The sequence below is a fragment of the Punica granatum genome, chromosome 4 (genome assembly GCF_007655135.1).
Source record: "Punica granatum isolate Tunisia-2019 chromosome 4, ASM765513v2, whole genome shotgun sequence".
Lineage (NCBI taxonomy): Eukaryota > Viridiplantae > Streptophyta > Magnoliopsida > Myrtales > Lythraceae > Punica > Punica granatum.
This window is the reverse complement of record NC_045130.1, coordinates 17,664,590-17,681,816: the sequence shown is the minus strand read 5'-3', so window position 1 is coordinate 17,681,816 and position 17,227 is coordinate 17,664,590. Positions and strand designations below refer to the sequence as shown.

Below are 17,227 nucleotides of genomic sequence, written 5' to 3'. Positions count from 1 at the left end.
CATGCTGATCTCGATCCGGACGGAAAAAAAAAAAATCTAACCCATTGTTCATACCGGGAGATCGGATTAACACGTTTGCTAATAGTTGCAAGGAAGGCAGCTCGAAATATTATCAACTGGTATAAAAATATGCCAATGTATGACAGACGGAGCCAAATAGTTGACCCTTGCCGGATATTTTATGATTCGCAATAGCTCACTGTACGTGCATATAAATGTGGCAGTTACTGGTCGGGCCCGGTTGAACCGGCGGGGGATGAATTAATTCATTTCACGGGGGCAGCTCATGATCCGGGGCCGCCGTGGTGGGAGGGGGAGGAGGCAGGGGGCGGGGGGCTGACGTGGGTGGCGGAGACAGGGCCAGGGGCGAGTCGCTGTCAAGGCGGTTGCTCGTGCGCACCATCAATGCTTAATTAATAAGGGCGTACTATGGTGGGATTTAGCTGTTGGACATGGGAATCATGCCCCACTTCATAGGTTTAGTGATCAGGAAAAGGATGGATTAAACGATCAGCTAGCGCAATTAATGAACTTAGCAAATCTTATGAAGTTCGATTGAAAGAAAAACTAGGTTGACCCTTTTTTTTTATTTTGCTATCCTAGTATCCGAAAATCCAATGGATCTCAACTAATCCAATTCGAGTCGGATCAATATAAGTAAGGCTTTCTTAATGTTAATTTTCTCAATCTATAACACTCGAATTCATGACTTTGTTTAAAAGGAACAAATGTCGAATCACTTAACTCAAATTCACATTAATAACACCCTGCTTAATTAGTTTGGCAGAGCGAGGAAAGGAGTAGTAAATAGTGGCATCATCTTCAATCTAGGATCAAGGGTCCTTCATTCGATTCTCACTAGTAACACTTCATGTGTGCTTATATTTTATCCTAATGATATGTTCCCTTATAAATTCATGAACCTCGTTTTAATTGAAAAAAAATTAACTTTGCAAAGTTCATAGAATCACCAATAAAATAAAATAAATAAATAAATAAATAAAATGGGACATCATAATCCGATAGTTAACTGAAAATTCTAATTCACCTTGGATTATAATAGAGGTTATGACCCATAAAAAGATAGTGAAAGGAAAATTAATGGATATCATATGAAATCCTACTATTTGGAATTTCTCGATTTTTATTGAAGTGTATGTCATTGTACTACGTCATCTTTTTTCTCACTGAAGATCCTAATTAAGATCAAACATTTCTGTAATCGTATGAATGGATTAGGGTCAAAGTTGGGTTTTTAAAGAAGATGATAGGGATTAAAGAAGATTAGAAATTTTGAATATGATTGAAGTATTGAAAGTAGGAAGGCATGTTGGAGTGCCTTCCCGTTAAGAAGCAACTTTAAGGAAAAGGGGGAGTCTCATGGCAAGCGCTGGCCCCACCTTTTCGGTTAAATAAAACCAAGACTTTTCCCAAGCACAAAGCTCTTTATTAAAGATCAAAGATGATTAATCTTTGCTCTAATGATGATTTGAGTTTAAAAAACAAGTGATTATTCGTGCTGGCTGGCTAATGAAAAAGATTGCTGGATTTAACCGGGGAATGTTCCAGTACGTTTGGTTTCAGAATTAAAATAACTTTGATTTTGATTGTAAAAAAGAACAAATATTGTGTAATGTGTTGAGTTAAAGTTAAAGTTAAAATTTTTGTAATTTTAATTTTGAAAACAAACATGTCAAATTTATGTCTCACCTAACACATCCGCGGTTGTTGTAGGTGGATTAGATCGAATTTTGGTCAGAAAAGAGAAAGAGAAAAGAAAAAAGATTGATCTAACTGTAAAGTCGAATCTTAAGCTATTTTTACCATCTACTCACTATATTTCGTTTTACCAGTAGTAATCCTAATTAAGAACTGCAACTTACAAAAAGTTGTCTCCTCTTATCTACATGAACTAATCGAGTTTGAAACAGTAGCATCGGTAAGCATTACATAAACCTTCCTTTTCCCTCCTATCTCCGGCTATGCCGCGGACTCGTGTATATATTCGCACCTCGACACTCTTTCTTTTTTGCCTTGTTTAGAGCGGTAACTGATTGTAGCAAACTTATTGTCAATTTTAACATAGTGGTGGAATGCCGGGACCCGAATCAAAGGTCCTTGATGGATTTGGCAAGCGTTCGATGTGAAATATTGTGTAAAGTTATTTTCTTGTGGAATTTGCTTTTAACACAATGTTAAGTTGGGGAAGCACTTGCTAGCTTCAGATTTAGGCGGACGAAGAGTAAAGGAAAGTAAGGAAGCTTATGGCAAGCAAATGACTCCATAAGATCCCATTGGAGCTACCGGAGCACCTTTGGCATGATTATCCGTTCCGTGCGGCGCCGGGGGTTCACGGAGTCTCGGAGATTAGTCAGGCGAAGCCTGAACACCCCGGGTTAGTAAAAAAAAAAAGACTCCATAAGATCTCACCACATATCGAATCCGAGTATCCATAATTTCATACGGTCATTGCAGTTTATCATACTCAAGCTTCCATTTTTGTATTCTACAAACTTCCTAATGAGATCGATCTTGCTCACAAAATTATTAAAAATTAACTTGATTTCTGGGTAATTATTTTGCACATTCTACACTTGGGTCTTTTCTTGCTTCACGGGCAGCCTTAAGAGCCCCAAACTCTTCAATTAGAGCATTCAAATCACAATAAGACGACCCTCCTTCTTCTATGGCCTTCCTAGCCATTGCCGCAAGTGCCTTTGCCTTGTTTCTGATTGACTCTGCCCCCTCACCCTCCATCACTTCACATATAGCCTTCTTTATGGCTTCCTTCCCTACATCACATCCACCCCCCTCTTGAAACCCAACCCATCGCCTTGCCCCGACCCTGACCCCGGTTCTCAGCACATGAGTAATGAACTTCTCATTGTAGAATTGCTCTGCCGCGACCGGCCATGTCACCATTGGGACCCCGGCGCAGATGCCTTCCAATGTCGAGTTCCATCCGCAATGCGTCAGGAATGCACCAACTGCTCTATGGTCGAGGATCAGGAGTTGCGGGGCCCATTCCCTTATTATCAACCCCTTTCCCTCCTGTACGGAAATCACTAAATGTATTAACTAGTTTAAAATAGTCACGATAAAAATATGTAGTTCGAAATGTCCCAAGATGGGGTTCAGACCCATGTAGTCACGTCTTATGAGGATTGCTGTGTCGGTCACTGTAGACCCTTTTACTTATTAAAAAAATGTATTTTGGAATGTTTCCTTACCATTCTCTTCTCGAACCCATCGGGCAAAAATCCTTCCTCATCCTTCTCGTCCTCAAGTCTTCTGATAACCCAGACAAACTGATGTCCAGAGGCCACAAGGGCAAGTGCAATCTCCCGGAGCTGAGAGCTATTGAACCTAGCGATGCTCCCAAAGCTGATATAGATGACCGAGTTTGGCTCCTTCGAGTCAAGCCATTTGAGGCACTCATGCTCATCGATCGCGGGCTTCTTTCCCCTCTTGGCCTTGTCCTCAATGTCCCTGTTGCAGAGTGACACGGGCCCAATGTGCCAAGCCCGCCTCTTTAGCACATTCCTATAGTGGTCAGCATAGGCAGGCTCTAGCTCATAGAAGCTGTTCACGATGATGCCATAGCTCCTAAGTTCAGACTCCTTGGAATCGCATATGAGCTTGGTTAGATCGGTCTCATTATCACATCGGAGATACTCGGGCAACTTGGCTCTGGTCAGCTCAATCGAGTCCGGGAAATTTGGGATGACAAAGGGCTCGTAGTCAGACGAAAGCTTCTTGTGGGGCTCATAGAGCCTAATGCACTCACTGGCACATAAAGAGAAGAAGCTTGTTCCATGGAACAAGAGCCTAGGAATCCCGAACTTGTTAGCCACGTCAGTTGCCCAAGGGAAGAAAATGTCAGCCACTAGACAGTCGGGGCAGTGCTCTCTCGGAAGCTGCTCTAACGGCTGTTGGAGCAACCTGATGGCCTTTATAAATTTGTCCATCATATCCTAAAATGAGCATGATGGTTTAGAACAGCAAACAAATGAGAAGAACACAACGAAAATTTCCTAGAGACATGAACAGAATTAGAAGGGATTCCTGGCCTTCGATTTGACCCCATCGAGATTCTCACACCCTTCGGGGAGGCCGGCCTCGACAGAGGGGAACTTGATGGTCTTGACATCAATTTTGGTGCCACAGACTTGGGTCCTTTGGATGGTATGGGAGAATTCGGGGGCATTGAGAGGGGTGGTGACGATGGTCGTATGTTGGCCCCGAGATGCGAAGAGATTGGCCATGTCCACGATGGGCAACATGTGGCCATGGGCCATGAAGGGGAAGAAGTAGGTGTGGATTCGCTGCTGATTGTGGGTCTCAATTCCCATTCTCGATGGCCTTTGTTTCGGATCCTGTACGTACTTTGCTTCTTAGTTAATGTTCACGGGCACCAATACGAACTTCAATATATATATAAACAGACATACGTGGATGTGGGCTGTAATCGTGTGACGTCACAACAACCCTTCGCAACAAAAAGTCTCAAGACTAGCCTTGTTTGGATAGGGAATCAAAAAACTTTAACTTTAACTTTAACTTTAATTCAACATACTACATAACAAAAATATACATTTCTCAAGTCAAAAATTTTAACTTTAACTTTAACTCAACACACTACGCAACAAAAACACACGTTTCCCAAGTCAAATTTATAATCTCATCTCATTTGTCATTTTCTACAATCAAAATTAAAATCAAAATCAAAGTTACTTTAACTCTGAAACCAAACGTACCATAACAGTCAATATTGCACTTGTATATACAACTTCATGCTTTCTCTTGAAATTTTTGTTGACATCCATTCCGAAAAGCCATATGATTCGTTCCTAATAAAGGATATTATGCAATCATAGTTTTCTATTTATACTTGTTATATATTAGGCATGTAATCAATACACATTTATGCACTTTCTTAGATAAGTCATATACAGTGCTTATTTAGGAAAGTGCATAAATGTGTATTGATTACGTCCCTAATATACAACAAGTATAAATAGAAAACTCTGAGTTTTCTATTTATACTTGTTGTATATTAGGGACGTAATGAGTTTTCTATTTATACTTGTTGTATATTAGGGACGTAATCAATACACATTTATGCACTTTTCTAGATAAGTCATGTACAGTGCTTATTTAATTGAATACACGCACCTAACCTCATAAGTGAGGATTCAGCTATTCTGTGCTTATTCTTTATGGTATCATAGCGTCATCGGGTAACTCCCAACTAGGTGGCTTGCTTCCGCTCCTTCTCCTTAACTCACCTATCTATTTCTTGACCTATCTCTCGGCACAAAATGGCTGAAAATTCATCCTCCTTGACTCTCACTATTGTACCCTCTTCTTCCTCATTCTCAACTATTCTTCGCACATCCTTTCCAACAATTCCTGTCAAACTCAACAGCAGGAACTACCTGTATTGGAAAGGAGTAATGACTCCATTATCAAACTCAACGGCAAGAACTATCTGTATTGGAAAGGAGTAATGACTCCATTACTCACTACCTATGGACTTTTTGATTATGTTAAAGGCAGAGTCGTGGCACTAGAGAGAACAACTACTGGAACAGATGGAGCAATCATATCTAATCCCGATTATCTCAGCTGGCAATCAAGGGATAACTTTGCCCTTACCTGTGTTATGTTGGCAATCACAGAAGACGTCAGAGTCACGATCCTCTCTGCGAAGACATCTCATGAAGCCAGGACATCCTTGGCCACCACGTTCCTGACCTAGACCGCAGCGCAAGAAGACCTACTCGATCAATAGTGGCGAGACCTAAAGAAAGGAGATCAATCAATCATGGTTATTAGAATCGCGATTCGAATCGTAGAATCTTACGATTCAAGGGGTGGCTACCAATTCCGATTCCATGGCATGAATTGAGAAGGTAGAATCGTGGCTGAATCGCGATTCGAATCTCAGAATCGTAGAATCAGACCGATTCTACGATTCTAGTTTCAACCCAAAATCATATGTCCGCTTTCTCTCCCTCCTCATCTTTCTTATTGTGCAACAATATTGTCAATCGATTCTCTTATTTTATAAAAAGTTTGAAACTTGTCTCTTGACTGTTAGTGATAGGAACTTGGAAAGTTTCTAGAACTGCTTTGAATTGGATTCCGACCAATTCCTTATTGCCGTCTTGTTTGAGATGATTTAGGCTAGAATTTTTTTGACTTTTTTTGGTGCAAAGATGATTCCAAGAAGGGACAGACCAAGAAGAAGTTAGGGAGGAAAAGCAGTTTCGTCTACAGGATCCGTGACCACGGTACTATATCAATTTTTATTTGAGGTTGTTATAGTGGAATGACTCTCTTGTGAAGACTAAGCACCATCTGATTTTGACGAACGATATAGGAAGCAGCAAGATTTATCATTTGATGTTTACTTCTACTATTTCTAACATGATATTTGGTGTATATATATATATATATATATATATTTTATTATAGGTAGAATCTTACGATTCACGATTCGATTTTACGATTTACGATTCCACAACCTTCGATCGATTCTAGGTAGAATCGCGATTCTGACAACCTTGTAATCAATGACCAAATTCATCGGCTCAGTAAAAGAACAAGCCTTGAAATATGCTCAAATAGAAAACTATGATTGCATATTATCCTTTATTGGTTCCTAAATGGTGCTGACTATGGACACCGTGACCAGCAATACGAGCGCATCACGAACGGGCACACATCCATAAGTTCGAGTCAGCTTATGGGATCTATTTTTCTACTTTGATCCATCTTAGAACTTCTTCCCATTTAATCACACCCATAAAATGGTAGTAGATTGTCGGTTGGCTTGACGTAAAGAGGGCCCTGGGCCCGTAGAACATTGAAGATTCTTCCTTCACAGCCAACGGTTGGCCATATCCTCTGGATTCCCTGCTGACTTGTAGTTGTAAGTCACGGGCATCTATATATGCCTTTGTTCTAGAGTTTATTGGAGTCTTCTCTCAAACTTTAAACAATCGAACACGACTCTTCCTATTTAAGTTGTTCATCGATATCTATCCAATTCGACAAGGAACCCGTCATTTCCACTTGCATGAACTCTCATGAGGAGGAGAGTGAGTGATTGAACGAGTATCGAACCTAAAACCTCTTGGTCACTAGGTGAAGGCATGCGCTAACGCACTAAACCCTCTTTCATTTATGTCTTAGGTCGTCAGTATATAAAACTTATTTTGGTTTTAGGGAAGAGCATGTGCTATATATTATTAATGTGTTCGGCTGGCCTGAGCCAGCTCGAAAATCATTTGGATTTGGGCTGATCTGTTAATTGCCCAAGTTTACTTAATAAAACTGAACTTGGGCCACTGGCCACTATGAGGAAACAACCCAAAACAGAAGGTAGCCCAATTAGACTTTTCACGATCGAATAATAGGAGTCCTAATAGCCGCGCCGTGCATCGTATTACATTTTGAACTGTCCTGCCTAGTCAGGGGGGGAGAGAAGGAACAAGCGGTTGGAGTGGGAGACGATCGGCCGGGACAGTTCATTAAGCAAAAGGTCGAACAGGAAACCTTAAATTTGTGAACCACTCATAGCTTTTCGAATGAATTGACAATACCTTACTTAGTCCACCTGCATCTTGCGGAAAGAGACGTAGAAGATAATGATGTCCTATACTTTCAGCAAGGTATGCATTTTTCGTTTATAAATTATCGTACGACATCGGACCACGATCGAAACCCACCCAAATCTCAAAGAGAAGTTATTTCCCTTATGCGGGAACGTTCTGTTTCGGTTAGATCTCACTGTGATGATGATTATAGCGATAATAATCATCTTAAACACAGGGACCCTTGATTTTCTCTGCCTGCAACGGGAGAATCAAATGTTGACATCCCCAGTTCTCGATGAGGGCTACCTAATTGCCTTCACAAATCACACAGTAATCCATTAAAATGAGTGCAATAATAATAGCAAAAGAAAAAGTTGGTTTGCGTGCTTAATGGGTCTTTTCATGATTGGCGGGCCATTGATTTGCCTCAATTATTCCTTTCCTTCCTCCACAGCACTCATTTTTATTAATTATATGTATATGTCTATGTGGAGATTAGAGGGAGCAGCTTCCAGCTTTTTAAAAGGAAGAAAGTTAGCGTTAATGGTGGAGATCCCTAATAATGGTGTAAAGTTCCCTCTCAACTACAATACAAATATACGTTTGCGGTACAGTGCAACTTCTCATAATTCCTGATCCGCGTATAATATATGTGGTCCTGTGGACGTATCGATCCATTTCATGACAGTTGTTCGCTGGTATGAAATAAATCGGATTAACCACGAAAGTCCGTAGGCTTACCAGCTATTTTCAGCACTTGATCGACGCTCAAGCAGCGTGAGTTATACACTTGTACTGGTACTCGAACATTATACCTACAAAAAACGATGATCTTTCATTTATTATTATGTGGATGCTGTGAAGAAGCAATTTCTTACTTTAGCTATCAGTGGAAGAAACAATCGAGATGGTCCAATTTCTGACTTCATCAGTGCACGTTATTGAAGATTTTTCACTGGTTATATGGCCCAGTAGAGATATTTGGTCCATGCTAGGGGAACGAAGAATCGGCCAGCCATATCCATATCTAGATATCGGACCGATGTTAATGAACAACTGTAAATTGTGCAAGTATTGTTGATGCAGTGCTAAAGATCAGATGTCATTTACGTGCCGGTGGACCTAAGTAATGGCAACCTCCGTAAGTCATATACACAGTTTGATGGAATTGTTCAATTTATGCCAAACTGTCAATTGATGACTAAACTCAGCACTTCTTAATCCACACCAACCCCGCGCCCGGTTGGAACCCCTACCGTGCCATTACGCATTAGTCATTCATCACGCCTCCCTCACCTCTCCATTTCAATAAGCACTTTATCAAACAAAGCTTTACACGAAGAACGATAGCAATAACGGTTATTATTAGTTGTAACATGTCCATATACCGGTCCCATGAAGGACCGTTATCATCATGTTCATGTACATTTGAATTCATTAATACGTCCACCGCTGCATTTTTATGACGCCTACCGTACGAAATAAGATCGATGGGTCCATGGCCAGTGTCCTGCTGCCCTTTATCTTCCTTCTTTCTCCATCTCTTTGGAGCCTCCATTGCCGTTGAATTTATTTTTCTTCTATTTTTCCCTTTTGACTTCTTATGTTATAATTAGTCCAGAGGTAGTTGTCGGTGGTAAGGCAGCCCCACACAATGACAATTCCAAAAGCATCCGATGATTAAATTAGAACAAGAAAGCATTTCCTCGATTTTCTTTTAATTAAATTTGAAAAACAAATTAACGATAATGATATCATCTAATTTGCATTATGTTCTTTCTATAGTTTATAGTTCCTAAATTCCATGAATGAGATGGTGTGAGTGGTTGTTTGCTGCTTCTGCTGCTTTTGTTGCAGTTGGTCTCTATCGCTTTCATCCCTAACGTCACGTTCGGGTTCTGAGTTGAGCTGAGCTAATTCACTTCCACTAATCTTCCTCCGTGGCGGCTTCTTAATCACTGGTAAGATCTTTTGGTTTTTTCGGCATGATCAAGTAGTTCAGGTCTAGCGATGGTCTCATTGTAGTTGTTGATAAGAAACAAGACATGGATCCCAAGACTTGGCGTTGGAGGAAACGATCTTCGGAGAAAACTATAGTTGCGAATGAGAAAACCGGCAGCAATTCTTTGAACCGACTCGAAGGAATGGTACTGGAGCTTCTTCTCTCGTTTTATAGCGCATTAATTTTCCCCAAGCATTCGAATCCTCACATGTTGTTCCTTTTTTCGATTTGCCATAGATACAAACACTTCCACCGGACAAAGAACTGGGAAGCGACATGTCGAACAAGAGCCTCAACGAGAAGTTAGCTTCGGTACTCACTGATTGTCACGAGAAAGACGACCTTATCGTGAAGCACGCGAAAGCTGCAGAGGAAGCAATCGCAGGTGAGAATTTCAGATAATTCTGCTTACCAATAGATTTAGAAAAAAAAAACTGGTTCTTGAGGTAATATTTCACTTTAGATTCCAAGAAGGCAGAAGCAAGGGCAGCCCTCCTAAAGCGGGAACTGGATGACGCTTTGGGTCGAGCGGAAGCTGCAAATGAGAAATCGACTCGTTTGGAAACCGAAGCGAAGGAATATTCTGAGAAGCTCAGTTCCCTTCAAGAAGAATCAGAGCAAAGAAAGAAGAGCTTGGAAGAGAAACTATCAGAGGTGGAGAAAAAGCTCGCTTTCTCAACTCTCGAAAGTACCCGCCTTTGCTCTGAACTCTCGGGAAAGGATAAGCTGATTGAAGATCTCCTGAAATCTAAGTCTGATGCAGAGTCCGAGTTTAATGCCCTGATGGGAAGGCTGGACTCGATCGAAAAGGAGAATGCGTTCCTTAAATATGAGTTCTGTGTGCTGGAGAAGGAGGTCTCTATCCGGAATGAGGAGCTGGAGTACAACAGACGGGCTGCAGAAGCGGCCCACCAGAAGCACCTCGAGAGCACCAGGAAGATCACCAAGCTAGAAGGGGAGTGCCAACGGCTTCGCACGCTCATGCAGAAGAGGATCCCAGGACCCACTGACCTGGCCAGGATGAAGAGAGAGGTGAGAGTTTTAGGGGGAAACCAATCGGAGACCGGGAAAGGAAGAAAGCCCCTCGAAGTCCCGAGAAGTAGCACTAAGATAGGCTTCTTGATGGAGCGGCTGGGAGACGTCGAGGAGGAAAATAAATCTCTGAAAGAACTCGTAGCTCTTAAAGAAGCTGAATTAATTTCTTCGAAGGTATTGAATTCCGAGACTAGTTCAAGATTGTTGGAGCTAGAGGTACGAGTTTCTGAGCTCTCAAGAGGACAAGGCATGGAGTTGGCAATAAAAGAGCCTTTACCAAAGGAGTCGTCTTCGCCCTTGGCAGGATCCTCTGGGTCCTGGGCCAATGCCCTTATCTCGGAATTGGAACATTTCCGAAACGAGAAACTTACAAATGCATTGAAATTAATATCTTCTGATTCTGGTGCATTGGAGATGGATAAGTTAGCTATAGTTTCGGTGGCTCCGCCTTCTGAAAAAAGGACAGTTACCGAAATATCTTTCGACTGGCTCCAGGTTGTCTTGAATGCGATGATGGAGCAAACCCGAGTGTCAAACCGAAGTCTGCTGGAACTATTTGAGGATGTCAGAATTGCTCTGGGTTTTATGAACCAGCCGGGCCAAGAATCGGGAAAATTATTGCCTAGTTCGAGCAATATGGCAGAATCTGTTTCTGATTCCGAACCTCTTCAGATATCGGGCTATCTCACTTGGAAATCCCCAAAGGCATCTTTGGGGTCGGATAATTGGAGCAACTCAATCCGGAAAATCATCAAGCTTATTGAAGGTTTTACCCCAGCGAGTACGAAGAATTCAGACTACTTTGTCCATGTCTTCCAACAGAAGAACTCGGAGCTGATTGCAGTCAGAGAGAAATTTCTCACAGCATGTAACAATATCCTCGAGGAAAAATTTGATCTCGAGATGTTTGTTGAAGAGCTAGCGAGTGCTTTGGATTGGATCATGAACAGTGATACGATGCCGAGAAAAAACGTGTCGAATGTAAGGGACAGAATCAAGAAAAATATTGGTCGAACTGAATTTCCAGGTGAAGAGGACCCTATGTCAGAATCTGATACAGAGAATAAAGCTGAAAGCGGGTCGCCTCATTCGCCTTCAGTTGAGCAAGATGAGAAGAAGCAACTCGAACTTGAGCTGAAGAACATGGAGTCTGCCAAGACCGATGTAGAAGCGAAGCTAAATAAAGCTGAGGAATGTATTGGGACCTTGACGTTGGAGCTCAAAACCGTTGAGGAATCCAAGAGAGTTCTTGAGGATCAGATGGAGAACCAGAAGTCGATAAATGAAGATCTCGACACTCAACTCACCATGGCAAAGTCTAAGCTCAACGAGGTCTTGCAGAAGTTCTCTTCGCTCGAAGTCGAGCACGAGGAGAAGAACAACTGCTGCGAGGAACTGGAGTCGAAGTGTCTTGAGCTTCAACTTCAACTAGAAAGGTGCGATTCACCAGAAGAAAATATAAAACATGCTTTAGAATTTTAAGTGACATTTTGACTGAAAGCTGACTAAAGAATGACAGTGGTTTCAACCAAAACATCAGAGGAAGTAAAATATTCCGGAATAATTCATCTGTTTTCTGTTTGTTCTGTTACAATAGAAGCTTAAACTTGCCACTGAAACTTCGTGTGCAGTGTTGCGAAGGAAACTCCGAAGCAGCAGGAGCTCATGCTTTCCCGAACTGTAAGTTACCGAAATCTGCTTCTACTTCTTCTTCAAGTCCTGACATGCCTCTGATTTATTACTCGCTTCAGGCTCCTATAGTTTTTCCAACCAGATAGTCAACTTAAGAAGATCCTACAACTGAATTATCGAGATTAGTCATTGGCAAACTCGATATTGCTTATCTTGCATCAGTCAATCACTCACGTAGTTAATTAAAACTAATGTAACATTATATTGGCAATAAATTTCCAGGGGTGGGAGATCACAGCAGCTTCAGTGAAGCTAGCAGAATGCCAAGAAACCATCCTAAACCTTGGAAGACAGCTCAAGGCTCTGTCTTCTCCGAGGGAAGCTGCATTCCTCGACAGAGTTTTCTCCAGACCAAACACGTGCAAGATCTTAAACAAGCGAGCCTGCCTTCGCGACCGATTGCTAGCGGAAGACGACGTCTCCAATACAAAGAAGGATGCTAAATCCCCTGAGAACAGAATAGTACTGACCAAGACAAACGGGCAAAATCTTGATTCTCCGAACATCCTCGTCCAAACTCCTGAGCCCTCTGCGAGTCTGAAGCATAGGCAAGGGAGCAGCACAATGGGGGCTATGGCCTTGGTGCCTTGCAGGAAGCAGAGTGGGATCGGATTCTGGAGGAGGCTGCTGCTGAGGAGAAGAAGAGGGAGCAGCAAGAAGTCCATGCCCCTGCATAGGACCTGAACAGATAAACAATAGGAGGTGAAGTTGGGAAGAGACAAAGCTGTTTACTTTGTCTGGCTAATAATGTAATCTGTTGCTGTTGGTGGTGATTGAAATTGCTTTCATGTGCTGATACATTTGTTTTTTTCTTTTTTTCTATGAAAGACTTGATGACAGGGCCATTTATGCTGATTTTGCCTCTGATTTTGTACATATTTCATGTTGGTTTGGTCGAACTTCAATGGCCTTTTCTATCTTAATTTGAAGTTACATGCCATATGAAGAGGCCACCAAGTTGATTCCATAGGCATCCAACGTCGTGAAGTGGCAGACTTCCGATCCTGATGAGATTCGGTGACATCCATGGAAACTTATCTAATGGATCATTTACATCATGGTATAGGGTTCACGTTTTCCTTTTGTACAATTAGAATCACGGATCAAACCGACTTTCGGAAATGCAATTGTGTGTTAATATTTTCCTTTTGTAGATGAAATCTGTTATTAATGTGTAAAAAAACATTTAAGGATGGGAAAATCCAATCAACATGAGTTGGTTCAAGTAGATTCGATACTTGTTCCTTGAACAAGGTCCTCGACTTCAGCCTTGCGAATAAAAAAAATTCATACTATGAGAGTTTTATCACCTCAGTGAACCAACCCAACTCGAATTGGAAGAGTCGGAATCTTTTGAGTTTCTGAATATCAAAGTACACACTGAAAAAAAAAAGGTGAATCCAAATACTACCCAAGTCGAATTGGAAGAGTCAGAATCTTTTCAGCTTATGGATATCAAAGTACACACTCAAAGAAAAAGGCGAATCCAATTACTACCCAACTCGAATTGAAAGAGTTGGAATCTTTTAACCTTCTAGATATCAAAGTACAGTGAAAAAAAAGGTGAATCCAATAAAACTTGAACAATTTGAAACAAAGAATTACATATAAGAAAAAAAATACCATAACCTAACAAGCAGGGCTCTATCTTCTATCATTTTGTGTGTGAGTTGAATGTTTATTAATGAATTTTTTGCATTCACAATATTCGAACCTGAATCCTTACTTAAAATAAATATATGTTGAACTACCTAAAATAATCCATCCATGTTGATTAAGATTTCATTTGGGAGTGCGGAGGCAGTTAGATAAATGCTTATTTGAGTTTTAAGCAGAAGCACTGTTTGGTGAATTATTTCAAAACCATGATTTAGCTAATTTCTACGGTTAGTAACGTGATTAAATTGCTTCTGCTTATTCTTTATTTTAAGAATTAATTTTAATTTCAGTAGTTTCAAATTGTTACCTCCAAAATGCTTTTGCTTATTCTGAAATCTATACTTATTTTTAAGCAATTATACTTCAATACTTTTGTTTCAACAACAACCTTCTCAAACCAAGCCTAAAGGGGTAACACTCTCTTAACTATATATTTTCCGCATTCATCAGACTGAAAACTTTATTTTAAAGTAAGATGTGCGGAACCACCTAAACTAATGCATGTTGCTTTATAAATTGAATTAAATTAATTTTTTGAATTACTTTCGGTGTTGTGGCTTTTTTTTTTTAAAAAAAAAGTTTTGGTATTGGGCTGGGAATTATCAACTTTGGGTTGGGCCCGAAATATTTCTCGAACGTCGTCGTTTATATGAATTGCTTAATACAGCAGCATTTCCACATGAATGCGAACCCTAGCACAGGTCGAATATATATTTGGTCCTCACTTTACGTCGTTTCTTTTTCCATCTTCACTAGGGTTAGGGTTCTCAGATTTTCGGCGGAAAGGGCTCTCTTCAGCAGACACACCCCCTCGGAAACCCTAACAATGGCGGCACCAATCGAGTCGGTGCAGTGCTTCGGCCGCAAGAAGACGGCGGTGGCCGTCACCTACTGTAAGCGCGGCCGCGGCCTCATCAAGATCAACGGCGTCCCGATCGAGCTGGTGGAGCCTGAGATCCTCCGGTTCAAGGCCTACGAGCCGATCCTCCTCCTCGGCCGCCACCGCTTCGCTGGGGTCGACATGAGGATCAGAGTGAAGGGAGGAGGGCACACCTCGCAGATCTACGCCATTAGGCAGAGCATCGCCAAGGCCCTCGTCGCCTTCTACCAGAAGTACGTTGACGAGCAGAGCAAGAAGGAGATCAAGGACATCTTGGTCAGGTATGAGAGCATTGATTTTGGCGTACTCTTTTCAGTGATGTGCCGTCGGGAGTACTGGAGATAGCGTGAGAAGAGCATTCAGCTGCCTTTTCTTCAATTGTAGCAACTGAAAGCGGCAATTTGTTACTGTTTTAATATATTGAACAACTTCAAGCTGAAAATTTTGACAGAAGAGTTTGTTTCGAAGATATATGGAGAGATAGAAATGAGCTTCTTTTTGCAATTGATGAAGAGAACAGATTTTTTTTTTTTGAGGTGGAATGGCTTTGAGCAGCAAAGGTGTTGACTTTAACCTGATCATGGATGTTGCGGAGATTGTGATGCAGGATTTGTTGACTGTTTAGTTTTCTGGGTTTTAGGTGTAGTTTGTTTTCGGGCATTTACTATAGTGTAGTGTCGGGGAATCAAGGTCAGGGTGTCTCTGAGTTCAGGATGATTAGATCGTTTTAGCTTATTGTTAATAGCGCTTCTAGACTTGCGGTTGATGGGATTGAGATATTGGCAATTATTATCAGGTACGATCGGACTCTTCTCGTGGCTGACCCTAGGAGATGCGAGCCCAAGAAGTTCGGCGGACGTGGTGCCCGCGCCAGGTTCCAGAAGAGTTACCGTTGATCAAGATACCAACCCACAAGTGGGCAGGTCTTGCCTTGTCATTTTTCTTTCCTATTTATGTTATGAGTTGTTGCTTTCGATGGTAAGGATGCTTAGTTTGATGGGATGTCGTAATATTGCAATTTTGATTAGCCTTTGGAGAGACGCCATATGTTTCTGTTATGTTAGTTACAAAGTTGGAAGTAAATGCAGTTTAAGCAATTTGCATATCTTAATGGCAAATACTGCATCATACATTTCTTAATTCCCTTTCCGGTTCTATCATCCACTAAAATCCTTGAGTTCAGGGGCGTCATGGTGATTGAATGTTTATACCTGTGCATTGGAAATAAAGCGGTTTCTCTACAAAACTTGCTATGGTATGAGATACCTTATCTCATTATTACTCGAACAGGGATCGTGAATCTTATCTGGGTGGCTTGGATCCTCTTTCATTGTTATGGTGAATCCAACCATTTAGGTTGCTGAAACAATGCGAGGAGTCTCAGTTAGGAAGAATTGACGTCTAATCTGCAGCTGCCGCGTATATAGTGTTCAGTCTGTGAAGTTAGTTGCAATGCGAGGATCGCCTTTTTTTTCCTTTGGGACTTAACTGTGATGCTTCATTTCCTAAGGGTGAAAAAGCCACGTTGGCTTTCTAGGGAGAAATACTTGGTTTATGTCAGGAGCTGTGCTGGTGTTTTGAGTTTGTGAAAGCTGTGATTGTCAAGCAAGCGCCACCCAATTGTAAAATGCCCATAAACATGAAATTTTCAATTGGCCTTGTTCAATTATAACGCCCCCCCCCCCCCCCCCCCCCCCCCCCCCCCCCCCCCCCCCCCCCCCCTCCCTTTGCTTGCTCATACATCAAAGCATATAGCTATCGCTCTCAGACGGCTGAACAAGGTCGCATATCAAAAAGATAGATTTGGCCCTTTGCATTCTTGGAGCTGAAGAACCGAAAGTGAACCTACCTTGGTAACAGCTAATCCAAGTACAGGCTCAACCACCAGAATATTCTGAGTATTGTATACGAATATCAGCTGTTTTGATCTACGACAGACAGGATTTTTAAATCGGTTGATTCAAACCAAGGACAAAAGAATGTCGTGAGAGGACGTGAGAACTGCGATGTTTGGGTTGGCGTGTGGCACAAAACTGAACTAACCAAACTTTGCCTAACCCAATGCCATTACGAGTTTGATAGCTTGTGGAGTATATAGATTGCAGCCCCAAGCCCAGCCCTACTTAATTCTATCATATCTTGAAAGATTGCTATTGGTTCTCATCTCTTTTGCTTAAAGTACACTCGTTCACTCAATTGCCCCTTGGTTTCAGTTTTATTTGTTTCTCATTTTTCATTATAATGTTAGGTGCTAGTTCGTTAACATATTAGGTGCAGCTAAATACAGTGATCTCTATGTGACCCAATACCTACCATCAAATTCGAAATAGACCTCGTACCATACTGAACTCTAAA

At 41.5% G+C, this 17,227-nt stretch overlaps 3 protein-coding genes across 7 annotated transcripts; 2 read left to right on the top strand and 1 right to left on the bottom strand.

Moving 5' to 3' along the window:
* Positions 1 to 2,574: 2,574 nt before the first annotated feature.
* Positions 2,575 to 4,358, bottom strand: LOC116204194 (scopoletin glucosyltransferase-like). Its single transcript, XM_031536264.1, has 3 exons — positions 4,071 to 4,358; positions 3,231 to 3,974; positions 2,575 to 3,051 (listed from the first exon to the last, which is right to left on the bottom strand). The coding sequence occupies exons 1-3, from the start codon at positions 4,350 to 4,352 to the stop codon at positions 2,575 to 2,577; spliced, it is 1,503 nt and encodes a 500-aa protein (XP_031392124.1). The 5' UTR covers positions 4,353 to 4,358.
* Positions 4,359 to 9,221: 4,863 nt separating this feature from the next.
* Positions 9,222 to 13,229, top strand: LOC116204756 (filament-like plant protein 7). Of its 5 annotated transcripts, none has more exons than XM_031537019.1 (7): positions 9,222 to 9,240; positions 9,462 to 9,565; positions 9,641 to 9,751; positions 9,844 to 9,991; positions 10,070 to 12,077; positions 12,273 to 12,321; positions 12,556 to 13,229. In XM_031537019.1, the coding sequence occupies exons 3-7, from the start codon at positions 9,650 to 9,652 to the stop codon at positions 13,015 to 13,017; spliced, it is 2,769 nt and encodes a 922-aa protein (XP_031392879.1). In that variant the 5' UTR covers positions 9,222 to 9,240; positions 9,462 to 9,565; positions 9,641 to 9,649; the 3' UTR covers positions 13,018 to 13,229. The 5 variants fall into 5 exon arrangements, with proteins under 5 accessions (XP_031392879.1, XP_031392881.1, XP_031392880.1 ...); XM_031537021.1 differs by having other exon boundaries at positions 9,224 to 9,240; positions 9,648 to 9,751; XM_031537020.1 differs by lacking the exon at positions 9,222 to 9,240 and having other exon boundaries at positions 9,284 to 9,565; positions 9,648 to 9,751.
* Positions 13,230 to 14,697: 1,468 nt separating this feature from the next.
* LOC116206070 (40S ribosomal protein S16-like) lies at positions 14,698 to 16,012 on the top strand. The gene is made up of 2 exons (XM_031538809.1): positions 14,698 to 15,153; positions 15,669 to 16,012. The coding sequence occupies exons 1-2, from the start codon at positions 14,819 to 14,821 to the stop codon at positions 15,766 to 15,768; spliced, it is 435 nt and encodes a 144-aa protein (XP_031394669.1). The 5' UTR covers positions 14,698 to 14,818; the 3' UTR covers positions 15,769 to 16,012.
* The last annotated feature ends 1,215 nt before the right edge of the window (positions 16,013 to 17,227 follow it).

Coding starts and splice junctions, on each gene's coding strand:
- LOC116204756 (XM_031537019.1), top strand. CDS start 9,650: ATGGATCCCAAGACTTGGCGTTGGAGGAAACGATCTTCGGAGAAAACT. Junction 9,752..9,843: donor TGAACCGACTCGAAGGAATG/GTACTGGAGCTT, acceptor GATTTGCCATAG/ATACAAACACTTCCACCGGA. Junction 12,078..12,272: donor CTTCAACTTCAACTAGAAAG/GTGCGATTCACC, acceptor CTTCGTGTGCAG/TGTTGCGAAGGAAACTCCGA.
- LOC116206070 (XM_031538809.1), top strand. CDS start 14,819: ATGGCGGCACCAATCGAGTCGGTGCAGTGCTTCGGCCGCAAGAAGACG. Junction 15,154..15,668: donor ATCAAGGACATCTTGGTCAG/GTATGAGAGCAT, acceptor AATTATTATCAG/GTACGATCGGACTCTTCTCG.
- LOC116204194 (XM_031536264.1), bottom strand. CDS start 4,352: ATGGGAATTGAGACCCACAATCAGCAGCGAATCCACACCTACTTCTTC. Junction 3,975..4,070: donor TCGATGGGGTCAAATCGAAG/GCCAGGAATCCC, acceptor TGCTCATTTTAG/GATATGATGGACAAATTTAT. Junction 3,052..3,230: donor ATGGGTTCGAGAAGAGAATG/GTAAGGAAACAT, acceptor ATTTCCGTACAG/GAGGGAAAGGGGTTGATAAT.